The sequence below is a fragment of the Sturnus vulgaris genome, chromosome 16 (genome assembly GCF_052056855.1).
Source record: "Sturnus vulgaris isolate bStuVul1 chromosome 16, bStuVul1.hap1, whole genome shotgun sequence".
Taxonomy (NCBI): Eukaryota; Metazoa; Chordata; class Aves; order Passeriformes; family Sturnidae; genus Sturnus; species Sturnus vulgaris.
Window position 1 is genome coordinate 588,424 of NC_142258.1, and position 24,077 is coordinate 612,500.

Below are 24,077 nucleotides of genomic sequence, written 5' to 3' on the forward strand. Positions count from 1 at the left end.
AGCAGCAGCACCTCAGCCCAGGCACCTCCCTCTGCTTCCTGGCATGCACGGTCCCAGCGGCTGAGGGAATTAAATTAACATTGTTTGGCCTCCTTTCCCCAGCAGCAGAAGCCGTTTCTTTCAGCCCTGGCTAACAAAGAGCAGATGTTAGTGGCCAGCATATACCGTGCTTTTGCCCAGTGGGTTGAGCCAATGCCCCCAGCTGAGCCTCACCCACAGGCATAGGTCAGGGTGTTCTGGAGAGCCCAGTGCACGGACAGAGCCAGGAGCCCTGCAGGTCACCATAGCCATGGTTCAGGTGTCATTCCTGCCACAGAGCTGGATCATCTCAGCAGATTCTGCTCCCCACAAAGTAGGGACAGTCCCCACTGGCCTGGTGACTGAGAGACCTTCCCATACAGCCCCTCACTCCTCACACCGAGCCATCAGTGCCTGGCCCAGAGGCACAGGCAGGGAGGGGTGTGCCACCCTGAACATCCTTACATCCAGGGGTGTGCTACCCTGAACATCCTCACATCCAGGGGTGTGCCCCCAGGGACCTTGAACATCCTCACATCACCCTGCCCGTCCTGGTCAGCAATGCCGAGCAAAGCGCACAGAGCATCAATGAAGCAACACAGCAACTTGGGGGTAGAAGCGCTCAGTGTTTGAACAAGATTCCTGACAGAAGGCATTCCCCTCCCTGTGGGAGATGCTTCCCCACTCCTGCAGCTCCTCTGGCTATAGGCACAGCCTGCTGTGTCGTTTTACTGCACCACGCTGGATGGAAGGCTGCCTGCAGAGCTGGGGCTGACACTGACTCCATCTTCCCAGAACTGGCAGAGGCGGAGAGGTGAGCCCAGGTCAGAGGGACGCTTCAGAGGCAGGAGGAGAAAGTGGCCAGTGTAAGGAATGTTAACAATGCTGGGTGTTAGGGATCTTCAGTGCTGGCTTGGTTTTAGGCCCTGCCAGAGGCCACCTTAACAGAGACAACAAAAGAGGTTTTAATTAAGGTAGAAGAGTCAGCTCAGACAGCTAGAAGGAAGAGCAAGCCAAGAAACATGTAATTGCAGTGACATATCCCTTCATGCACTACAGCTTTGCTCTCAGTGGCTGTAGAAATCCATCACTCAGATTTTCCAGCTGCCATCCCACTCCCAAACTCACATCCCTTCTCCCACTCCTCTCCCTGCTGCTGTGGCTGCTGATCAAGTGATCCTGGTGAAACACACGATGTGGTGTTGAAACTCTGAGGTGACAACACAGCAACACAGCACAGACACCCCACTCCTGCCAGACACAGCCAGAGACACCCTGGAGCAAAGCAGTGCTCTGAACTCCCGACTTGCAGGAAATCTCACAGGAAGCCCCAAACCTGTCAAGTCTGTGACACAGGAGGCCTCTCTGGCCCCTCAGAGGGAGAAAGCAGCTGTTTCACACTGTTCTACACTTTTTTAATGCACAGGACAGCCAGAATAGCCTGTAGCAGAACAAGGGAATGTGGCTCATGCCCAGTCATAGCAGGAACCTCAATCTAGTTTGATTTGAAGAGTCATGAGTCACTTGAACAACCGAAGAGGCTTTAATTTATGTACAGTAAAAATACAAACCAGTCAGTGGTTTTACATGTGATGTACAGCAGCTACTACACGTTAGTACTCATACAGCTATTTGTTATTAAGGTGTATCAGCATTTGCTACACAGATCAGCTGAGACTCCAGGGCTCCTCATCCACAGCCACACACCTAATACATGTCCTGGCCCCAGCTGCTACACTACAACATGCAGGAGCCCCAGTTTAAAACCTAGAGCAGGACAATGCTAAGCTTTAATAGAGCACAACCAGAGCAGGCAGCCAGTTGTCTGCACTCAGGTACACAAGCATTAGATGCCTCCAACTTTCAGAGCTGCTCTCAACAAGAACTATTCCTGCTCTACTATGTGTACAAAATTAAATCTTCACTCTTTCTAAGAAGTCTGAATGTAATTCTTAAGTTTCATAACACAGAAAAGCACCAAAGAGCTTTCTGCAAACACAGACACTGGGTAATAAATGAGGACAGTTGCAGCATTCTCTCACTTTTAATTACCCACTTTCTGCTGCACGGAATTCTGTGAGTGTCACGGCAATCCTATTTTCAAAGGCCTTTGGCTCTTTACAGTCTGTGATATTCAGGAAGTGGCACTGACCCCAGGAACACTAGCCCTGAGGGGTGAAAGCACAGGACTGAGGTCAGTCTGCCTCAGGAGCTGAAAGCTAAGAAACATCCTGTCAGGCACAGAAAGACAGGAGTCAGTGTCAGCCAAAACTCCTGAAGCCAACAGCAGGATGATGAGCCCCTGGAGAGAATCCCAGGGAGAAAAGGAAGAGGCCATGCACCTTAGCATGCAGGCCCATGGGCAGCAAGTATTGTGCCAAAGGAAAGGCCCAGGTCTAATTAACCCTGGTAAGTGCCCAGAGCACACCCAGAACAGCCCTGCTGGGATGGAGACTGCTCCCAGCAAACCTAAGGCTAGCTTTGGGTTAGGACAGAACTGAGCAGACAGGCTGAGGCTGCAGAGCACGTGTCAGCTCTGCCTCGTTCCCCAGCTGCTGCCCCAAGGCAGGTATTTCAGCTTTCCCAGCTCCAGAACATTCAGTGGCACAATTCAGACAACGTGGAATGGAGTACACTGGATGAGAATACAAAGTTTGGACAGGACACAGCAGCTTTCACGAGGGACTGCTTGGCCAGGTCAGCAGTGCTGAGGGACACACAGAGAAGAGCTCAGGAGAGCACAGGGCTCTGGTCTCACTGCAGAACACCCCTCTGCCCACCCCTAGAATGCTCCTGCGTGCCTGAAACACGGGAAATGGGCTACTAGACCTGAGTGAGTGGCAAGAACTTCTGGTAATAGCTCTTGGTAACGTCAATCATGAGTTCCTGGGTGCATTCCGGGAGCTCCCCAGAGAAGAGTCCTGGAAAACAACAGTATGGCCATCAGTCATCACGTACCACCTATATACCATGCACTAAACAGGCAGTTTCACAAGTTTAAACTGTTACTTTTCAGTGCAGCAAGTGCCTGATACCTTTAATTTTAGGCACTAAATGCTAATGCTCTTGTTATAGAAATCCCATTTAAAATAAGAATATCCACGTTACCTGCACTTTTGTGCAAGGGAAGTTAGAGGGAGCATACCTGGGCAGCCAGAGAAGACAGTGAAGGGTGGAACTACAGTTTCAGGAGGAAGTACTGTGTTGTCTAAGATTTTGCAGCAGTCTTTCAAAACACATCTACGTCCCTAAAACAGAGAACAGGAGAAGTTTATATTTACAACACTATAAACATGAGGTTTTCTTATTATTACTGGTATGTTACCTAAATTTCAAGAAGATTTATTGCTCAAAACATATCCTTTATAAGAGATCACAAGAATAAATCTTTACCCTGACTAAATGCTCCTCCCAACAGAATTAACTTTTCTTTTTGAGGAAAAATGTCTGCTTGCTTTCAAACTAGCACAGGTACAACTGCACATTAACATGTGAATGTTCAAATTGGAACCAAAAACCCCAGTCAAGCAGTTCCAGAAAGGCCTTCTCTGCCTCAGCACACAGCAGCCTTGACTATTTGGTCTTATTTACACAGAAACACAAATCCACTTGTACTCTGTGGCCAGGCTGCCTTCCTCAGGCATTAGCCACAGAGACAGCACTGCTGGGATGGATTTTGCAGCCAGCAGCAGCTGAACCCGCTGTCCTCGGAAAAGCAAACCTGAAAGCTCAGCTTCCTGCAGAGAAGGAAGAGGAGCAGGAAGGAACAGCACAGAGAAGGTGAGCCTGCTCCAGCCAGCTGCTCCAGACAACTCTGAGCTGTTGTCACAAGGCCTCAGAAGCACCCAGGAGCTGACAGAAAATACAGAAATGGCACTCACAATGACACAGTTCTTGCCTATGTGCACATAGGAGCCGATCTGGGCCGCGTTGACAACGCAGTCCTCTTCTATGAAGACATGGTCACCAATGTGCAGAGGGAAGAAAGCCACCCTGCAACAGGAGAGGATTTGTTTGTGTCCAACAAACCAACTGACACTGCTAGACCCAAAATCACCCTGTGGAGTGTCCTGTCCCCACATGGATTAATAGATGTAGGGGACAGAACAGTTTCTGGGTTTCTCCTCTCTAAAGGATGGCCCAAATGAGAAGGAAGATGTTGAGAATAAACACACAGAAACTGAAATGTGCTCTTCACTTTGCTATTCTAATCTATCCCTTTCTATCCAACAGTCTGATGGGAACACCAACCCTCAAGGCACAGCTCAGCATCTGAGGAAAAAGCAGGTTTGAGAGATGCACTTCTGCAAATTGCTGCAAAACGAACAGAGCTCTCGGAACACAGAGATTCAGTCAAGCTGACAGATTTTTTAAGTTATCTCCCTAAAGGAAGAGGCTTCTTACCCTTTACTGAACTTCTTGAAGGGCGGCCTGATGACGCTGCGACTCTTGACCACGCAGTGCCGTCCCACCCGCACGTTGGCCAGGTCACCGCGGATGATGCAGTCGTTCATTACGATCGTCTGCAGACGGACACACAGGTAAACCCGCTCCCTTTGCTACCTGTGCTGCCAGTTACTACACAAACTCCTGCCGAAGCCTAGTCACTCCAGCAAGATTACCTTACGATTCTTTCAGTCAAAACAAAACTGACAACAAAGCGAAAGTACAGGAGGTTGGAACCACCAGTTGCTCTCCTGGTCATGCCAGTGAGCATTACAGAGCCAGGCTTAGGCACAGAACAGAATGGTGTTGTTGCGCGGATGGAAGCAGCACGGTCAGCGATGCTGCGGAGAGCAGCACTGGGTACCGCGGGGACCGGGCGGGGACCGGGCTGGCCACGGCAGCCGCCGCCCGGCGCTCACCTTGCCGTTCAGGACGATGTTCTGGCTGCCGCACAGCACGGACTGCCGGCTCACCTTGTTGCCGGAGGCCTGCGGGGAGAACGGGCGGTCACGGCGGGTGTCCCGGGCCCCGCCGCCCGCCGGCGAGCCCGGCTCGGCCCCGCGGCCCCCCGACCCCCGTGCCCCCCGCCCCCCGCTCCCCGCTTCCCGCACCGTCTCGATGTACTCGGACTTGTTGTAGAGCATCTCGCTGAGCTCCATGGCCGCTCCGCCCGGCCCGGCTCCGCTTCCGTCGCGTCACCTCCGCCGCGCCCGGCCCCGCCCGGCCCCGCTCCCGCCGGCCCCGGTTGCCATGGAGGCCCCGCCGGCAGCGCCGGTCCTGAGCGGCGCCGACAAGGAGAAGGTGCGGGCCGGGCCTGGGACTGGGACTGGGACTGGGCCTGGGACCAGGACCGGTCCCATCTCCACGGGTGTCTCTTGCAGCTGCGGGAGAAGCTGGCGCTGCTGAGGCGGGAGTACAGCGAGACCGTCATCCGGCTGCGGGTGAGCGGGCCGGGCCGGGCCGGGCCAGGGGGCACCGGGGGGCACCGAGGGGCACTGAGAGCCGGTCCCAGCCCCGCCGGGGTCTTGTGTGTCCGCAGCGGGCGCGGCGAGCCGAGAGAGCCAGGAGCCACGGCCGGCGGGAGAGGAGCCCCCCAGGCGGGAACCGGGGAGAACGGGAGGCCCCAGGTAGGAGATGGTGGCACCGGGATGTCCCGGGTGGGAGCCGCGGGCAGTGCCCCAGGACAGGGCAGTGGGAGCACTCGGCGGTCACTGTTGTCCCTCAGTGCCCCTCGGACTGTCCTGCTGAGGACGCTCCGGGCCCTGCTGACCCTCACTCCGGGCCCCGCTGCCCCCACACCCCACACCGCCCTTGCCCTGGGCTGAGCCCTGCTCTGCAGTAACATCTGCTCTGCTTCCCTCCTCACCAGGTCTGCAGTGCTCCGGTCCTCTCTGTAAGATCCCCATCTTTCCCTGCTAACAAAGCCTAATTTTACCATGTGGTATTTTTCTTGGACAGGACTTGAGGAGTATGACATGTATGTATGTACGTGTGACATTTTTTCCCCCCAGGTTCCAGAGATAACACATCTCCCAGTGCTGACAGAAGTGGGCCCTCTCAGTTACAGACTAAAACCTGCTCTGATGCTGACACAGAGAAGACAACGTCTGTCACAGTTAAGCATGTTCCAGAATTCTCCAGTGATGAGGTTAGCCCTCAGGACAGCTCCCAGGCAGAAAGCTTTCAGGCCAGCCAGGAAAAGCTGTGCTGTGGGGTCATCAGGCCTGTCCCCGTGGAGAAAAAGCCCCAAACCTCCCGAGGCATGATGAAGCTGCGGAGACGGACAAAGGCTCTGGAATCAAAAGAAAGGGAACCTGTGCATGATGTGCATCTGATGAGTGCTGGTGAAATGATGAAAAATCAAATTGCCAGTGCAGAGGAACTTCAGTCACCAGTGTTCAGGCGCAGCAGCCTCTCACACACTGAGGAACCCGCTGAAAGGGCACCTGGGGCACTGCTTGTGCAGGGAGAAAGAAATAGTTTCACTCCTGATGTACCATCAGGGGTTGTACAGGATGTGTTTGAGAGCAGTGTCACTGCACAAGAGCCTGAGCCATCCCCACATGTGCTGAGGGACAGCAGGGACACCTGGCAGCCTGAATCCCCAGGGGCTGTGGCCACACCTGATAGACATGAGCCATGTTCACAGCATGGAGACTCTGTTTTACTTGATCCCAGAGGTGATGGTGGAGAAGAATCTCCCGGTATAATAAAGCAGCCAGAAGGTCAGAATTTGTGTGAAGATCAGGGAGAATTACGTGGGCTCCTGGATTTAATGTCAGAAAATGAAATACTGCTTGACAGCAGAAATAACATCATAACCGAGGAGAACAAAAACCATGAAGGACATCAAAGTGACACTAACACCTTAAATCCCTGTCCTGCAGATAATGCTGTGGACAGTGCTGAAGAAGTGTTGGAGAATCAGCAGGCTGATGTTCAGCCGAGGCTCTCTCCTCCTGACAATGCTCCCGAGGGCACGCTGAGCTCTTGCACAGTGGTTGAGGGGCTGCTCTTCCCCGTCGAGTACTACGTCCGCACAACTCGCCGCATGTCGAATTGCCAGAGGAAGGTGGACCTGGATGCTGTCATCCTCAGCCAGCTGGGCAGGAACAAGAAAGGTCAGCGGAGTAAATGCAGGCAGAAAGATGCAAACCCCAATCAGCCCTCGCAAGAGAGAGCCGAGGGTGATTTGGAGCCTGGGGCTGTGGCCTTCCCTTTTCTTGAGGCAGAAAATGATCAAGCAAACTCAAGTAGTTCTCAGAAATCTCTTCCTGCATCTGGCAGCAGCAGCACTTCTCTTAAATCCATTTCTCAGAAAAGCATCCCTAGCACAAGGCAAGAGCAGAGACAATCCCAGAAAAAACAGAAGGGAAGAAGAAAGTCTGCCTGCAGAGCCCTCATGCATCCAGCATCACAAGAGCTTATAGAGAGTCAGGATCCCACAGCAGCCATTGGAAGCAGTGCTGTGCTCTCAAATGAGAACCAGAGTGAGAAGGAGAACTGTGATGCTAACCTTGAAAGGTCATCCTCAGAGGAGAGGAGAGTGTGTGGTGCTGCAGCATTGGGGTCTGCAGGGACAGGAGTGACTGGAGCTACACAGCCAGAGGGTCCTGACCCTGCTCCGGGTGGGAGCCAAGTGCCAGGCAAATGCCATAAGGCTCTGGTAGAGCGGGTTCAAAACCCCCTCCAGAGCAGTGATTCTCTGAGCCCAGAGAGTGACACCTCTGCCAGCTGCGTGGGAGATGTGGAAGCCAACGCTGCTGTGTGTCAGGGAGACAAACATCCAGTGGGGCGTGTGAAGAGGCAGCGAGGAGCCCGTGGGGCTGGGCAGCTCCCCGGGGTCAGTGTCCCTGTGCGCCGCTCCCCGCGCTGCTCTGCGAGACACGGGGCCCACACGGGCTCACCAGGTACTTCCTCACATAGAAACTCCCCAAAATGCCCATTCCCCAAGGCAGGGAACATCCCTGTGAGTGCAGGCCCTGCTGTTCACACCCTGCTGTGTTTATGCAAGAAAATACAATAGATGTTAACTATTATTCTTTTAAATATTAGATATTTTTTTTAATAGATCATTGTGGTGCCCATGTTCCTTGAACAATTCCAGAAACTTCTGCAGGGAATGAATAGAGGAGGAGCAGGGCTGGGAATTTACTGAGCTGCCCTTGCTGTTGGAGTGAAGATTGTGAACACTAGGGCTGGTTTGCTAGCAAGTGGTTGTCCATCTGTTCCTCCAACTGAGTCTGCATGCTAATGTTTATTTTCTCCTTTCTGAGGGTCTGTGAATATTGTGAAAAGAGAAAGTGTTGGGAGAAAACCAATAAGCCAAACTGACCGAGCACTCAGGCATATCTGTCAGGCTTTGGTGGTGGTTTATGGGCTGAAGGTTTGATCCAGAGATACAGAGTAACTGCAGGGTGTAGAGTCTTTCCAGAAAAGTTCCACTTCCCTGTATTAAGATGAATATAGTGTTTTGATTTTTTTTTTTAAATCCAAGACACCCTTCATGAGAGATTCTGAAAAGGCAAGTTGCTGGTTATTTTATGATATCATGTTTTGTCTTTTATTCTTGTGTTTAGATGACAGCAGCAGAAGACACAGCTGTCCCATGGGTTCACAGGGTCCTGCTGCCCTCAGGCTCCCTGCTGTGGACCCTGACACTCGTGGCTCCCTCTTCTCCTTTCGCAGCCTCCAGTGGCTGGTCCCTCAGCTGGGCATCAGGGACTTCCACTTACCAAACGAGGAGTTTGGAGTACTGAAACTGGAGAAATTGAAATCTTCTCCTGTGAATGACTTGGAGGATTTTGTGTCTGGGGATGGTGTGGCTCCAGAGGACACACCAGATGCACAAATGAAGCCGAAAGTAAAAGGTCTCAGAAGTAATTTGATTTCACCTTCCAAAACTGGATTGCCTGAACTCCCTTGCATGGGAAGCCCAGTGTCCAAGAAGGAGCTTTCCACCCATGAATTGCTGTTTACTCCCTTGGGGACTGTCTTAGCTGAGGCTCCCACTCACCCTGAGTCTCAGATTTCCTCATCTGTTTTCCCTGCTGTGGGTGCAACCCCAGGTGTTTTACCTTCAGTGCACACTGAGGTCACGGTGAGGGACACACCTGTACCTGCCTCAGCGACCCCACCTTCCCCCGGAGGAGCAGCTGCCCTGGTCCTGGGGGATGTGGCACACAGAGACCCTGCTGTGCCACTGCACCCTGACAGCTGTGCTGCAGGGGCTGCCACAAACCAGGAGGAGCAAGGCACAACATTTCCTTCTGCAGCTGAAAGAGGTTCTGAGAATAAATCTGATGAGATTGTGTCCTTGGACAAGCTTCAGCAGCCAGAGAACAATGAGCAGGAATCCTGCAGAGCTTCACCTGAGCAGGTAACAAGCTGGGGTCTTTGTGAGGGGTACTAAGTCAGTGGTTTTGTGGGCAAATCCCCTTTTTCCAGAGTCCTGTCTGACTTCAGGGGAAAGTTCTCTTTGCATGCTAGTCCTGCATTGGTCATAGCAGTGGCATGCAGTATCTGCATGAGAGTGACAGAGAGCGTGCAACAATTCTGCCTCATTCTTGCAGGTGCTGAATATAATTTCAAAGCTGAATTATCCTCATTCTTTGCTTTATTTATGCAGAAAAAAGATACAGCAGAACAGTTGACTCCAGTGCTGCTGGACGGCCCCAGAGAAGAGAGCTTGCAGTTTGTGTCAGAGCTAAAGGTGGGAGAGCAGCAGGGAATTCTTGCCGTGACAGCAGCAGCTCTGCAAGACAGAGTTGAACAAAAATGCAGCAGGTAATGTTGTCTGTCAGAGGAAAAGCAGCAGTGGTTTGTCTTGGCAGGATTCCTCGTGTTCATGCTCTGTGGATGTGAGCACGGTGTGGTGGGCAGCTGCTGGCCACAGGGAGCTGCGAGTGGTCACTGCCTCCGAGAGCACCGTGTCCCTCTGGCAGCCCCTGGCACCTGACTGCTGGGCCAAGGTCTACACCTGGCACCTGAGAGAGGTACAACACTGCTTATTTCTAGAGTTAAGGGCAGTTTTCTTGCCCCATGTGCTAGTTCCCAAGGTTCAAGGAGCTTGTAGCTCGTATGGTTGTGTGTTATCTACTGGAATTTAATACTCCATGCACTTCACTTGTGGTTTTTCGCTTACAGTCCCTGGAGGCACATTTTGTCTCTTGCATCAACAGGGATTGTTTAATTAGGCAACCAGTCAGCAGAGAGTTCAACTGTTCATTTGAGTGTGCTTCTTGAGAGGGGTCTGAACATCAATTCTGCTCCGTATTATTTTACTTGAAACACTCTAGAAAATGAGAATAAAGTCAAAGGAAAACTGTGGGTGACACTGAATTCTTGTTTTGTTGTCCCAGATTCCTGTAATCCAGATTGTTCCTCTGCCAGACACCTGTAACCTTGTGTGTGTAGCATTGGGAGAGCTGGAGATTGGAGAAATAAGGTTTTGTATTTATTTCTTACTAGTGCTTTGCATCCTGAGCAGTTGCAGCTCAACTCCTTGTGAGAAGTTGTTGAAATTACCTTTTTATTAATGTGGCAGTTTCTCAGTTGCTTTAATAGTTGGAAAATCTGGAAGGGATTTCTAAAAATCAACTATAAAGACTTGTTTATTCAGCTCTGAGCTGGCAGACTGAGCACAGGCTGATTGTATATGCTACTGCAGATTTGAGTGGGGCTTCTTCCTGTCATGGTGTGTGCTTGTCTCTTGATTTAGGCTCCTGCTTTATTCTTCTGAGACTGACTCTTTCGAGCACTCCCTAGTGAAAACTGGGAATATAAAAGCAGTTGTTGGACTGAAGGACCGGAGGCTGGTGAGCAGCAGCAGAACCATGCAGGAGCAGCAAGTGGAGATGGTTTCACTCTCAGAGACAGGGGGGTGAGTTTGGGGGTGCTGCTTTGGAGTGGGCTCCGTGTAGTGGGTGGGATAAAAGTGAGGAAACACCTCGGATGTAGAGCAGTGTCATGATCCTCTTCCAGAACATGGACTTTTTGTTTTACCTGCTCCTCTATGTGCTGGTCTCGCTTCAGGAGCAAGGACAGGCAGGCTCTGATGCCCCCTGAAGAAACTGTTACAGCCTTTGCTGAAGTAGAAGGGATGAGAGAGGCCCTGGTGGGCACCACTGCAGGGAACAGCTTTGTGGTTTGGTGAGTGTTTGCTCTGCCACACACAGTTTAAGGGCTGGGGGCATTCTCAGCAGCTGCAGGTATGTACAGAGGTGCTGGCTGGCTCCTGACCCACCACGAAATGGTGATTGTCAGAGGGCCTGCAGTGTGGCACCACAGTCAGACAGCCAGGGAATGAACTGTGCTGCTGGAATTCCATTGCTTTTGTGTCATCCTCACTACACCCTTCCTGGCTATTGGCTTCGTTTATGGAACCAAACCCATGTCCATCCTACACAGGGGTGTGACTGTGATTAGAAGTGTGTCAGAATTTGTGTTTTCACCAACTGCAGGAATCTGAAGACAGGTCAGCTCCTGAGGAAGATGCACATTGGTTATTCCTACCCAGCTTCCATCTGCCATCGAGCATATTCTGACTCTGTATGTACCCAAAATTCACAGGTCATGTTTGGGCTGCACTCACTGGGATAGGGATGTAAAGGATTGAAGTTGCTAGAGAGGGTTTCAATACACTGCAAATAATTCAAGGGTGAACAGGTAACCAGGAGGAATAAATAACCCACACTGGCTGCCTCAACTCCTGGCTTTCTGCAGGGTGGTAATAAAGGGGGAGCAATGCATCCTGCTGCATTCCAAAGCTGCAGCATGCTGTGTGTGGGAAGCATAAGTGCTGTTGCCCTTGTGCTTGGCAAGTCTCTTCCATGTCACACTGGGTGCTGCCAGCAGTAGAAGCCCTCTGTAAATGGTTCCTCTGGACACACTGCCTGAGGGAATGAGCTGTGTAAAACCAGTGTTCATACTAATCATCTTTCCCCTCTTCTGCCTGTGCTGTGATTCCCGATGGGTTTTTGTGGTTTATCAAGGATTTGATTGTTTTCAGTGAGCATGTAACCTTTTGGGACAAGAATGTTTTGTCCAATAATGGTGCCTCGAGTCAGACTCTTTGGAGTCTTCCTCAGATTATCCATCCTAGGATATTTCATGCTGGTTTGTGGCTGTTCTGGGAGCTACTGTTTTCAGTTATGCTGCTTTCTGTGGGTTACATTTTAAACTTGTAGGGATTAAAATGTGACCCAGAAATTTTACTTCTTTTGTTTTTTGAAGTGTCACCTCATCCTATGGCAGGTTTAGCTTTTTGAAACAGGAAGAGAAATTCATAAATCCCTCGGGTCACTGGGCTGTCACTCTGCTGTGTTGCATCAGCCCTTATCAGCCAGCAGCTGCTTTTGCTTTTATCTACTTTGATAAGGAAAGTAAACCATTTCTATTTTCTTCAGTAAAAATAATGCATCACTGTTCATGGGGCTGTGATTAGAGAGAGCGTAGCAATTAATTTTTGGAAAATTATTTTGTTTTTTTCTCCTCCTGCTGTTGTTTTTAATGATGTATTTTCCCTCTCTGTATCAGGGTCTGTTGTTTGTTGTTTTAAGCCACCCTCATGCCAAAGAGAGCGAGTCCTGTGGAAGCCCAGCATTCCGTGTGGTGGCCTTCAACCCCCGCACGGGCCGGAGCGTGGGGGTGATGTTCTCCTGCCTCCCCCCCGGCCCTGCAGGCAGGCGAGTCCCTGGGGCTGGGCTGGGCTGGGCTGGGCTGGCTCTCTCAGGGCTTTGGGAGAGCCCCTGGGGAGCAGGGCAGCTCTGGCAGGGATCCAGTCCCAGTGATAAGGGGCTGCATCCGGCCGTGCCGTGTCCGGTGCACGGGCTGGGGGCCGGGGGCTGGGGGTGCTTCCTGCCCACTTCCCACACTGACCCTGAGCCCTGTCACCATGGGGACACGGGGCTGGGCTTGGGCTTGTGTCCCCCAGGGACTGGGGCGTGTGTCCCTGGGCTCCTCAGCTGAACCCCTGGCACTGCCTGTGGCTGCAGCAGTCCATGCTGCCAGGTTTGTGTGTGTGGAGCAGCTGGCTGCGGGCACGTGGCCTTTTCCTTCCCATGTCCTGTGTTTTGAGGCATCAGCAGGGTCAGCCTTGCAGTGTCCTTACACAGGAAATGTGATGGATATGTGGGAATAGTGGTGAACCAAAGGCTTGGTTACTGAACAGTCATGGAATCACAGAATGGTTTGGGTTGGAAGGGAGTTTAAAGACCATCCAGTCCCACCCCCTGCCCCAGGCAGGGACACCTGCCACTAGACCAGGTTGTTCCAAGCCCTTTCCAGCCTGGTCTTGGACACTTGCAGGGTTTTTTTTTTAAAGTACCACTTTTTTAAGAGTACACCTTTTTCAAGTGTGTTCTGAGTCTCCAGGAGGATTTTCTTGCCCTCCTACCTTCCCGGTTGCACTGGAGGAACAGTCCAGACTGTGGGCTGCCTGCAGTTGCTATTAATCATTACCTGAGCCCTAAGCTAATTAAACAAACTCTGCTGTGGTGTTTTTGCACATCCCCTGCCGCCTGCTGACCGCCGTGTCCCCGCAGGTACCTGGAGGGTGACGTGTGGGGCACCGCGGGTGCCGCCGTGCTGTCGTCGGGAGCCGTGGCCGTGTGGGACCTGCTGCGGGGCCGGTGCACGGCCGTGCTGCCCGCGGGCCCTGCGGGGCGCTGGGCACTGGCCCGCTGGGCCAGCGGCGGGGCCGGGCTGCTGGCCGGGCGCTGCAACGGCACCGTGCACCTGTACCGGTACCGGCCCCCCCAGCCCGGGGCCGCCTGACAGGGCTGGGGCTGTGTGCTGTGTGCTGTGTGCTGTGCTGTGCATTAAATGTGTTGCCTTTGGAACCAGCCCGTGTGTGCCGTCACTGCTCTGCGGGGGGATGTGGAGAAGGACACGGGGCTGTCCCTGACCAGCAGTGTGTCCTGGGGGCCAAGGAGGACAGTGGTGTTCCAGGGGGCATCTCCAGCAGGTCAGGGAGGAGATCCTTCCCCTCTGCTCAGACGTGTGGGGCACATCCAGAGTGCTGTGTCCAGCTCTGGGCTCCTCAGGACAGCAGGGACACAGAACTAGAGCGAGTCCAGCAGAGGCTGTGACAATGATGGAGGGACTGAATCATCTCCCTGATGAGGAAAGGCTGAGGGAGTTGGGGCTGCTCAACCTCAAGAGGAGACACAGCTGAGAGAGGCTTTACCAACGTGTATAAATATCTAAATGGGTGCCAAGAAGATAGGCTCTTCTTGGTGGTGCTGAGCAATAGGAGAAGAGGCTACAGGACATGGGAACTTCCACTTGGACTTCTTTCCTGTACAGTGACTGAGTCCTGGGGCAGAGACCAGAGAGGGTCTGGAGTCTCCCGCAGTGGAGGTGGTCCCGGCCCGGGATCGCGGGATCCCAGCCCTGTGCAGCCGGCCCCGCGGGATCCCGGCTCGGTTCATCCCGGTCCGGTTCAGCCCGCCCCGCGGGGTCCCGGCCCGGTTTATCCCGGTTCGGCCCGGTCCGGCTCAGTGCCGCCAGTCCCGCGGGGTCCCGGCCCGGTTTATCCCGGTTCGGCCGGGTCCGGCTCGGTGCCGCCTGCCCCGCGGGGTCCCGCCCGCAGCGCTGCGGCCGCCGCCCGGCAGAGGGCGCTGCAGGCGCTGGCGCGGCCCGCGCGGCGCCCGCCGGGACAGCGATCATGGCGGCCCGTGTCCTCTCGTCCTGCGCCCGCCGCCTGCTGCCGCTGTCCGCCCGCCCCGCCGCGCTCCGCTCGCTCCGCCGCCTGCCGCCCAACCCGCCGAGCCGCCCCGCGCTGCTCCGCCTGCCGCGCCTGGCCCTGCCGCTCTGCCGCGGCTTCGCCGAGCTGCCGCCCCTGACCTTGGCCGACATCAAGGACCGGGTGCTCTACGTGCTCAAGCTCTACGATAAGATCGACCCCGAGAAGGTGAGCGGGGCAGGCGGGAGGGCCGCGGGCTCCGCTGTAACGGGAGCTGCCGTGCCGGTGCCCCTGTGCCGCTGACCGCCGTGTCCTCCGCAGCTCACAGCCGAGTCCCACTTCATGAAGGACCTGGGCCTGGACAGTCTGGACCAAGTGGAGATCATCATGGCCATGGAGGACGAGTTCGGTAACGGCGCCCGGACCGGGCCTGGGAGCGGCGGCACCGCTGGGCTGGAGCGTGTGGGGCTGGGAGAAACGCACAGAGAGAGGAGAAAACTTCCCAGAGCCAGGGAAAGCCTCACAGAGAGCCCTGAGAACAGAGCCAACCTTACAGAGCCAGGGCAAACCTCATAGAGCCAGGGAAGATCCCCCAGAACCAGCTCTGAGAGCAGGACAAACCTCCCAGAGCCACCAGTGGGCTGGCAACCCACGGGAGTTGGGAATGCAGCCCTTTGCTCTGGAGCTCAGCCCCTTTGGAAGCAGGAATTGTCTCCCAGCCCCCGGGGACAGGGAAAGGGGAGCAGTGAGTGCTGAGCTTGGCATTGCAGATCAAAAACCCTAGGCAGTCCAGGTTGGTTTTGCTCGTGAGAATTTTTTTCATCCTTAATCATACTAAAGAAAAAAAAAAGGTGTTTTCTCCTTATCAGTTTATATTACGAATTTCTTTTTACTTCCTTTGGACTTCTTCATGTTTCCCTCTAAAGCTCATGAATTCTGGAGTAGGTTCCTAAATGTCACCTTGGGCCATAGATGTCCCTGGGGTTTGTTCACTCTCAGAGCCTTTGCTGGCAGTGTGTCTGTAATCCCCGGGTGAGCTGTGAGTGTGGCCAGGAGCACTAAAAAAGCAAACAGACATTTCTGGACTGTTTCTGACCAGTTCCACCACCAAGAGCCCTGGTGTTTGCTCCATGCAAGCACATGGCAGCACAGTCAGCCTGAGGGGCTTCAGGTGCTGCCTGCAGGTCAAGAACGTCCCTGTGCCACACCCCAGTGTCTGGGGAGCTCTGGGGAGCCACTGGTGGCTTTAACAGGCCCAAGGGGCACTGGCTCCTGCCGTGTCCCCTGGCTGGAAGCAGTGTCACTTTGGGCAGTGCAGTGATGCAGCCACCCCTGCCAGCGTGTCCCCTGAGCCAGCAGCCATCCCTTCCCCGTCCTTGTCCCATTTCCCTTGGTTTGGGGCTAAGTGTGGGCCCTTTCTTGCAGGATTTGAAATTCCTGACGGAGATGCAGAGAAGCTGATGTGCCCACAGGAGATTGTAGATTACATTGCAGATAAGAAGGATGTTTATGAGTGAAGCAGTTGCTCAGAGGTGAGTTCAGGGGATGCCTGGGCACACAAGGGGGGTAGGGGCAGGGCAGGGTGGTGTGTGACACAGGCAGGAGCTTGGAAGGGAGCTGGCAGCAGCTGTGGGTGCCAGCAGGGAGGGTGAGTGGGATGTGTTTTCCTGAGGGTGGGGGGTGTTTTCCTGAGGCACCTGCGGCTGGAGAGAGGACGTGGGGCTCAGCCTCTCCTCTCGTCCTGCCTGGCACATCCAGGGCTCCTCCCCAGGGCAGTAGTGGGTGGCAAATTTATCTCAGCCATGGCCCCCAGCTCCCTGTGCCCCTCACCCTGTCAGGGTGTGTGGGGGCACCTCAGCCCCTGCTGCTGCCGTTTCCTCTGCCACAGCTGCAGCCGGGAAGGAAATGGGCAGGAAAGGGTTATAGGAGTGGTCAGGGAGGGCTGCAGGGGAAATGAGGTGGCCTTGGGCCAGCCTGCAGCACTGATCCACATTCTTGCCTGTTCCTGTGTGGCTCCAGGCTTCCCCCCCAACTCCCTGGGGCAGGGGGCCTGCGACCCTTCACTGTCCAAGGCCGGGGTGGGAGCTGTGGCCTCTGGAGAGAACTGAGAGCTCCTTCTGTGCCTGTGTTCAGTGCTCAGCGTGTCCTGACCCACTTCTGTACCTTTGAGTGCTTGATGAAATGTTAAACACGTGGGTTTTGTTTTCCCAGGAGTTGTCCCACACCAGGACTGGGCTGGTGCCTGCAGGGATGGATGGATGGATGGGAGCTCACACGCTGTCCCACTGCGGCCTTCCCTGGGAAAGCTGCACGTGGATGTTGTATTTAAAACTGTCTGAATGTGTTGTCCTTTAAAAACAAGAAAAAAACAGGAATAAAGAGTTAAGACCATGCTGGTGGTGGCTGTTCTGTCTCACACAGTGGGTGGATTCTGGTGGTGGTGTTGGGGTGTGAAGGGCACTCTGAGGACCCTGCCCCGAGATTTGGCTCTACCCTGCATGCTTGTAACTGTTTGTTTCATCAGTGCTGGTGCAAACAAGTTCTGTGTGAAAGGCTTCTGCTTTCCAGATGGAAAATAAGGGGGGGGAATGACTTTCCTGCTGCTGAACAGCAAATTCACATTGCTGTTCCTGTACACTCGGTTCATCTCAGCATGGGAGCCTTGCTTTTAACCCTCACGAGGCAGGAACGGGTTATTTCTGCACAGTTTTTCCTCAGAGCCAAGAAACACTGACTTGTCACAGCCAGGCTGGGAGCCAAGGAAGTGTCACTGGATAACAGATCCTCTGGCAAGGGGGGAGCTAAGGATGGAAAATGGAGCAGAGGCTGCAGTGCTGCACATGGTGCCTGTGTTGGTGGTGGGGTGTTCCCTTCTCAGGAGCTGCCCTTTGAGATCCCTGGCAGACCAGTGACCCTCTGCCTCCGGGGCCCAGGTGTTGCTCTCACTGTGCCCTTGGAAACTGCGTGGCTCCACAGCCTGGCTGAGCTCTGAGACTTCTGAGCAGCTGCCCAGCAGAACTGGGGGCACCCGGTGGTTTTGGCTGCTGTGCCTGTGGTGGTTTCCCCATGGCATGGACACAAGATGTCTGATGGTGGGGAGTGGTCGCTGGGTTCTCTTGGGTGTGGTGCTCCTGAGGGATGTGGTGATGGATCTGCAGCCAGAGCTGACATCGGTGTCCTGGGGGAGCCTTTGCCCTGACTGGGGTCACAGAGTGGGGACAGCCGGGGCAGAGCACGTGTCCCGGCATGAACGGCTGCCAGGGGGACGGGCAGGAGCTGCGAGCGCCCCGAGCCCCGCGGGCGGCGGCTCCGTGCTGAGCTCCGGGGGCTGTGCCGGGAGCCCCGGGGTGGGTCCCGCTGCCGAACCCCGGTCCGCCCGGCCCGGAGGGAGGGAGCTCCGGTGCCGGTGCCGCGGGGCGGGCCCGGGCCGGGGGCTGCGGTTCCCGGCGCCTCCGCCCCGCCGCAGCGGGGGCGGGCGGGGGTTTCCTGCCGCCGCCTGGCAGAGCCGCCCGCGCCGCGCCATGGAGCGGCCCCGGCTCCCGCTGCCCCGGCCCCGGCCGCCGCTGCCCCGGCTCCTGGCTGCTGCAGGTGAGCGGCTGAGGGAAGGTGGGCACAGCCGGGAAGGGGTCCCGGTCCCGCCGCTCCCCGGGCGGGGGATGCTGCGCTCGGGGGGCGGCGGCGGCGGCGGGGCCGGTGCATCCCGGCGGCCCGGAGGTCTGCGGCGGCGGGGCCGGTAACGGCACCGGGCGGGTCCGTATTCCCCGTGATGCTGGGGTTGGGAGCGGCGGCTGTTGCTCGGTGTCACCAGGACCTGCCCAGAATGGGCCCGGCCGCGGGTACCGAGGCGAGCGGGCAGCGGGGCGGGCACGCCGGCGGCGGCCGCGTGCGGGCTGTGGCCATGCTGTGCTTTGGCCATTCCATACCGTGCTGTGGGGGTTCCGTTCCATGCCGTGGCCATTCCATACCGTGCTGGGGGGGTTCCATGCCGTGGCCATTCCATACCGTGCTGGGGGGGTTCCATGCCGTGGCCATTCCATACCGTGTTGTGGCCGTGTTGTGTTCCGTGCTGTGCCGTGGCCGTTGCGGGAGCCCCGGAGAGGCGCCGGTGGAGAGCGGGGCCCGCAGGGCTCGTGGTGACCCCCGTCCAGTCTCAGCCCTACCCGGGCGGTGATCACCCTGCTGAGCCACCCATTAGCCCTGGAGAGGAGCCGCCGCGGGTCCCGGAGCCCTGTTCGGGCTCGGGGGCCGTGCCTTGCCCGCGGACCCACTGGTGCCGGTGTCGGCACGTGGCGGCTGGGCCGGGTTCGGGCTGAACCGGGGGTTCCCAGCACGGCAGAGTGAGCTGGTGGGGCAGGACTCGGCACCGATCGTTGGGACTGGGGCAGGTGGTTCCCAGCTGGGTTTGGGTTGTTCTGGAGCATCTCCTTCAGCAGAGCCACCCACGGTTAACAGAGGGAGAAAGAGACCCCGACCCTCGGCGGTGGCTCCGGCTGTCGGTGCCTGGTGCAGGATGCTCGATGCTCAGCATTGGTGCTCGCTGCTCCTCTCCTTCTCTCCCAGTGCTCGTGGAATGCTGTGCTCGGCTTTGCCCCGCTCTGGGCAGCGGGACGGGCTCCGCTCTGAGCGCTGCCGATCCCTGCGCTCACCTGGGCACCGCGACGGGGGAGCGCTGCCAGACAGGTACTGCGGCGGCCGAGACCCTCCCTCCTGCTGCCCTGTGTGCCAGCCACGCGTGTGGTGGCTCTCTGGAGCCCAGGTGGCTGCTGTGGGTGCTGGCGGGGGTAGGAGCTACTCAGTGTTCGCCCCCTCTGCCCGCAGATCGCCCAGGGCGAGGAGCTGGCACAGGGCAGGTGCCCACTCCAGAGGCCGTGGGGCAGCTGTGGACAGAGGCTGAAGTGCTGCCCTTCCCTGGGACTCCCGCTGGAACAGCCGAGCTCTCCAGCCCACAGGACAGCCCCGGAGCGCCCGGGCTGGGCAGGGAGGGGACAGGGCCGGCGGTGCGGGGTGGAACAAGCACCGAGCCCCTGGGGCCCCTGGGCTCTGCGGGCACCACTGGACAGGCAGCTGCAGGCTGGGAACTGCCATCCCCTGCCAGTCTGGGGGTGACCAGTGCAGCCCCTGTGGAGGCAGGGACAGATCCTGTGGCCACGCAGCCGCCGGGCACTGACCCTGTGGGACAGGTGACAGTAGAAGGTGCCACCACCCTGCAGGGGACACTTTCCCATTCACCACCCTCTGTGACAGTGCCAGGTTCTGCCAGGGGACAGTGGAGGTCACGCAGTACCCTGCTGGGATGGAGAGCCGTGGGGACAACCCTTGTGCAGAGCCAGGACTCTCTCCAGCTGGGTGACAGCAGCCCAGGGACCCGCCCGAGCACCGTGCTGGCCACTGACAGCTCAGCACCAGGGACAACAGGGACATCACCCTTTGCTGGGGGGCTGCAGAGGCTGCTGACCCCCACAGGGACACTGCAGGGGACACACTGGGGGCTGCCAGGGCTGTCAGAAGGACAAGGCTTTGCTTCCCACCCACATGAGGGTCCCCGCTCTGCCCCTCGCCCCTCTGCACTGTCCCTTGAGGCTGGTGGGGGCCCTTTGGCCAGCACAGCCTGGCCAGCCGTGGGGACAGGCCCAGCCTTGCTGCCGGCCACACGCAGGGGCTCAGGTCTGCCTGTCCCCACCACCATGGCCAGCACCCCAGGGGTGACATCTCCTGACCAGGGAGGAGCCCTAGACCTGACCACAGGGACCATGGGAGCTGACAGAGGGGGTCCCCCTGTGCCCAGTCACATCCCCCTGAGCCCGTCAGCCATACCAGGGCACCCCCCTGGCCCCCTGGCCCCTGGCAGCACTGCAGTGGCACAGGGTAGGGTGACACAGGCCAGTCCTGGATTGTCCCACATCCCCCCGTCCCCACAGGCTGCCCCAGCCAGTGGCTCTGCAGTGACCCCGCTGCCTTCCCCAGGGACAGACTGGGGGGTCCTGGGATTCAGCCCCACTGTGGGCACGCCTCTGGGAGACCCCTCCCCAGGGCTGCCCCATTCCAGCTCGAGGGCAGGTCCTGCTGAGAGCCCTCCATCCCTGGGGGGGACCCAGGTGGGAGTGGGCAGCCTGGCACCCCCCTCAGCACCTGGGCCTCCCCAGCAGCCAGCTTCTTCCCAGTCTGCTTCTTCCCAGTCTGCATCTTCCCTGGGACCGACCACCGCTATTGGTGTCACCACCACCGGTGTCACAACAGCCACCACCCCAGAAAGGCTCGGGGACATGGGGACGGTCACAGCAGAGCCACGTGCTGCTGTGCTGCAGAGGGATGTGGTGGGGCTGACATGGGCGTCCCCAACTCGTGTGCCCACTGTGGTGCCCGGGGCCCCCCAGCAGCCCCCGGATTCCCATGGTGGGGGCCCTGGGGTCCCCCATGGTGGGGGCCCTGGGGTCCCCCCAGCTGCTGTGGACACAGAGCTGGCCCAGCCATCGAGCAGCCCCGGAGGGAGGACAGACACGGATGCCCCCCAGGTGACACTGGCTGGGGTGGGCAGGGCCCCCCAGGTGTTCATCGTGGAAGATCAGCCCCCACTCTTGAGAGGTGAGTCTGAGCTTTCAGAATCCTCTGCTGGGACAGAGGAGGGGGAGAGGGCCTGGGAGCCACCAGAATGGGTGGTGGCCCCTGGGCTGGGTTCACCACCTGCTGGTCCCCATCTCTTCCTGCAGCATCCCTCCTTCGCATCCCCTGTGAGCTGGTGCTGGACATGGGCTTCGTCCCGGCCCTGCAGGACCCCGGCTCCCAGGAGCGCCAGGAGCTGCTGCAAAGCTTCAACCAGACGGTGAGTGCTGGCTGGGCCGGGCTGGGGGCTGGGGGACGGGCCGGGGGCTGCAGGCTGGGCCATGGCGCTCAGCCCTCTCCACCCTGTGCAGGTCACTCCCCTGTTCTCGGCGCTGCCCGGGTTCCTGCGGCTGGAGGTGACGGGCATCAGGTGGGTGGGTGGCACAGTCCCGCAGCGTGTGGCGCTCCCGGCACGGGGCACAGGGACTGTCACACGCTGCGGGGCCGCAGCAGGGCCGGGCTGCGGTGCTGGGCAGGGGTCCCAGCCCCCGCGGTGTCCCCGCAGGGAGGGCAGCGTGGTGCTGCGCTACGATGCGCTGTTCGCGGCGGAGCAGCTGCCGGGACCGGGGCTGGACGAGCTCCTGGAGAACGCGCTGGGCTCTGCCCGTGCCCAGCCGGGGCTGGCCGTGGGCACGGCTCCCGTGCTGCGCCACGGGGCTCTGGGTGAGTGCGGGGCTGGGGGCTCGGGCAGGGTGGGCACACGCTGGGCACGGAGCGGTGACACAGCTGGAGCCGTCCCTGCAGCGCGGCCGCTGGACCCCTGTGCTCTGCTCTTCGCTTGCCCGGCCGGCTTCGCCTGCGTGCCCAGGACGGACGGGAACGTGACCTGCACCTCGCTCTGCCACCGCAACTACTGCAAGAACCACGGCATCTGCTCCCACGCCCGGGACCACCAGCCCCGCTGCCAGTGAGTGCCCTGGGGACAGCCCGGGCTGGCGGGCATGTCCCCCTGGCGCTGATGGACCCCTCGGTGCAGGTGCCCCGTGGGCAGCGATTTCTGGTTCATGGGGCTGCGCTGTGACTACCGGGTGACACAGCAGGGCCTGCTGGGCATGGCAGCCGGGGTCCTGCTCAGCATCCTCCTCCTGGGCGCCGTCCTCGCTGCCATCGCCGTCCGCCGGTTCAAGGCGCTGCTGCTGGAGGCCAGGGCGGACCAGACCCGCAGCAGGTGGGAGCGTGGAGCCGCGGGGGCTCGGGATGGGGTCGGTGGGTCTGTGGGCTGTGCAGCTGTGGGCAGATGTGTGAGGTGTGCTGATGAGCTCCAATACGCGGTCTCTGGGACCCTTCCGTGCTGCCCGTGGCACAGGGTCCGCCTGTCCCGGCGTGTCCTGCCCGTGCTGCGGGGGGAGCGGGGCGAGTGAGGCTCCGGCACCGCCCTGACAGAGTTCATTTGGGAACGGGGCTCTGCTGTCCTGGCCCCGCGGCCCGTTCTGTAATGTGCCGTGGGGATTGTTCCCGAGGAAACCGCTGGAACAGCTGCAACCACCGCGGGGCTGCGGCCAGAGGCTGAGCAGTGTCACGGGCTCTGTCCCCACCCTGAATGTGCGGCTGGGCCCTTCCCTGGCCGCAGGAAATTTGGGCAGAAATTGCGATCTGTGTTGTCGAGCGGTCACCGGCGTTGTGTGTTCATGTGCTTGTGTGTGCACACGTGTGTGTGTGCACGTGTGCATGTGCGTGCTCTGTGTGTACGTGTGTATTTGTATTTGTGTGCACAATTGTGTCTGTACCTGTGTGTAATGTGTGTATCTGTATGTTTCTGTACCTGTGTGTGTGTCTGTGTGTGTGTGTGTGTGTCTGTACCTGTATCTGTGTGTACATGTGCGTGCTGTACCTGTGTGTACCTGTATATGTGCACACCTGAGCACGTGCCCATCCTCCCCACAGCTATCGCCGTTTCTGCCGCCTGGACGATGTCTCAGCCCAGTACTGGTCCCGCTCGGGGCTGCCCTCGGCCAGCTCTCTGGACAACCCAGCCTTCAGCAACTCGGAGGAGCTGCTGCACCTGCAGGTGCTGGACAGCGGCTGCTGCGGCTGCCGGGGGGACTCGGGCAGCACCGGCGCTGCCAAGCGGGGCCCGGTGCCCTGTGCCCACCCGCAGTGCCAGCCCAGGTAGGGACCCTCTTCCAGCCCGGAGCACAGCCTGCCCTGGGGTTTGCTCGGGGGGCTGCGGTGGTTCTGGGCAGGGAGGGCTTGGGGGCACACGGAATTTGCAGCCCTGCCCAGCCAGTGGCTGCTCTGACATCCCCCAGCCCTTGGAGCCCACAGAGCAGCACCTGGTTTATTTTATTTTATTTTCTCCCACGGGAGGAGCTGGGTGTGCTGGGACTGCTTTAAGACAGGAGAGTTCACATCTACAGGAAAGGGTGGCTCTGTGTGCTCATGGGAAAGTCAAATCAGCTTCCAGGGGTGTCCATGGAAAAAGAGCCCTGGAAGTTTCCAGCTCGGCTGGCAAAGGACAGGCAGGAACACCCCCAGGCGTGGGCCCGGGGGGATCAGGAGCAAAGCCACAGCTCTGGGTACTCCCTCAGCTCCGGGACCTGATCTTGGCACTGGCCCAGCAGTGATTTCATCATCCCCAGGGCACAGCACAGGGTCCCTCTCCTGCACCAGCCTAACTCTTATCCCCTTTTAATGGATCCTTTTCCCAGTTTCCATTACGACTGGGACACCAGCTCCAGCAGCATGAATGACCCTATGGTGGACTCGGGGAAAGCCAGTGACATCTCCGTGTCGAGCTGGCCCATGGAGCCCATCCAGTGGGGTCCCTTCCCTCTCCTCCACCAGCTTTCCAGGCAGCGACCGGTGAGCCAGGGGCTGGGAAGGGGCT

The 24,077-nt window shown here is 57.8% G+C and overlaps 4 protein-coding genes across 4 annotated transcripts in view; 3 read left to right on the forward strand and 1 right to left on the reverse strand.

Annotated features, from left to right (window-relative positions):
- Positions 1-624: 624 nt before the first annotated feature.
- DCTN5 (dynactin subunit 5) lies at positions 625-5,197 on the reverse strand. Its single transcript, XM_014886406.2, has 7 exons — positions 5,076-5,197; positions 4,884-4,952; positions 4,423-4,541; positions 3,900-4,011; positions 3,164-3,266; positions 2,848-2,939; positions 625-958 (listed from the first exon to the last, which is right to left on the reverse strand). Exons 1-7 carry the CDS (start codon positions 5,121-5,123, stop codon positions 938-940), a joined length of 564 nt encoding a protein of 187 aa, XP_014741892.1. The 5' UTR covers positions 5,124-5,197; the 3' UTR covers positions 625-937.
- Positions 5,122-13,809, forward strand: PALB2 (partner and localizer of BRCA2). The gene is made up of 13 exons (XM_014886407.2): positions 5,122-5,265; positions 5,346-5,405; positions 5,504-5,591; positions 5,976-7,874; positions 8,544-9,343; positions 9,593-9,676; positions 9,798-9,959; positions 10,326-10,411; positions 10,685-10,846; positions 10,999-11,115; positions 11,427-11,514; positions 12,502-12,650; positions 13,509-13,809. Exons 1-13 carry the CDS (start codon positions 5,122-5,124, stop codon positions 13,738-13,740), a joined length of 4,071 nt encoding a protein of 1,356 aa, XP_014741893.2. The 3' UTR covers positions 13,741-13,809.
- Positions 13,810-14,595: 786 nt separating this feature from the next.
- NDUFAB1 (NADH:ubiquinone oxidoreductase subunit AB1) lies at positions 14,596-17,041 on the forward strand. The gene is made up of 4 exons (XM_014886479.2): positions 14,596-14,878; positions 14,972-15,059; positions 16,076-16,182; positions 16,862-17,041. Exons 1-3 carry the CDS (start codon positions 14,633-14,635, stop codon positions 16,165-16,167), a joined length of 426 nt encoding a protein of 141 aa, XP_014741965.1. The 5' UTR covers positions 14,596-14,632; the 3' UTR covers positions 16,168-16,182; positions 16,862-17,041.
- A 680-nt stretch (positions 17,042-17,721) lies between these two features.
- Positions 17,722-24,077, forward strand: part of LOC106859259 (uncharacterized) — an 8,201-nt gene continuing 1,845 nt past the window's right edge. The window contains exons 1-10 of the mRNA XM_088174366.1: positions 17,722-18,238; positions 19,211-19,330; positions 19,469-21,232; positions 21,358-21,470; positions 21,562-21,620; positions 21,756-21,913; positions 21,995-22,157; positions 22,227-22,418; positions 23,135-23,359; positions 23,899-24,052. Coding sequence (XP_088030492.1) covers positions 17,722-18,238; positions 19,211-19,330; positions 19,469-21,232; positions 21,358-21,470; positions 21,562-21,620; positions 21,756-21,913; positions 21,995-22,157; positions 22,227-22,418; positions 23,135-23,359; positions 23,899-24,052 — 3,465 coding nt within the window. The remainder of the gene's footprint in view (positions 18,239-19,210; positions 19,331-19,468; positions 21,233-21,357; positions 21,471-21,561; positions 21,621-21,755; positions 21,914-21,994; positions 22,158-22,226; positions 22,419-23,134; positions 23,360-23,898; positions 24,053-24,077) is intronic.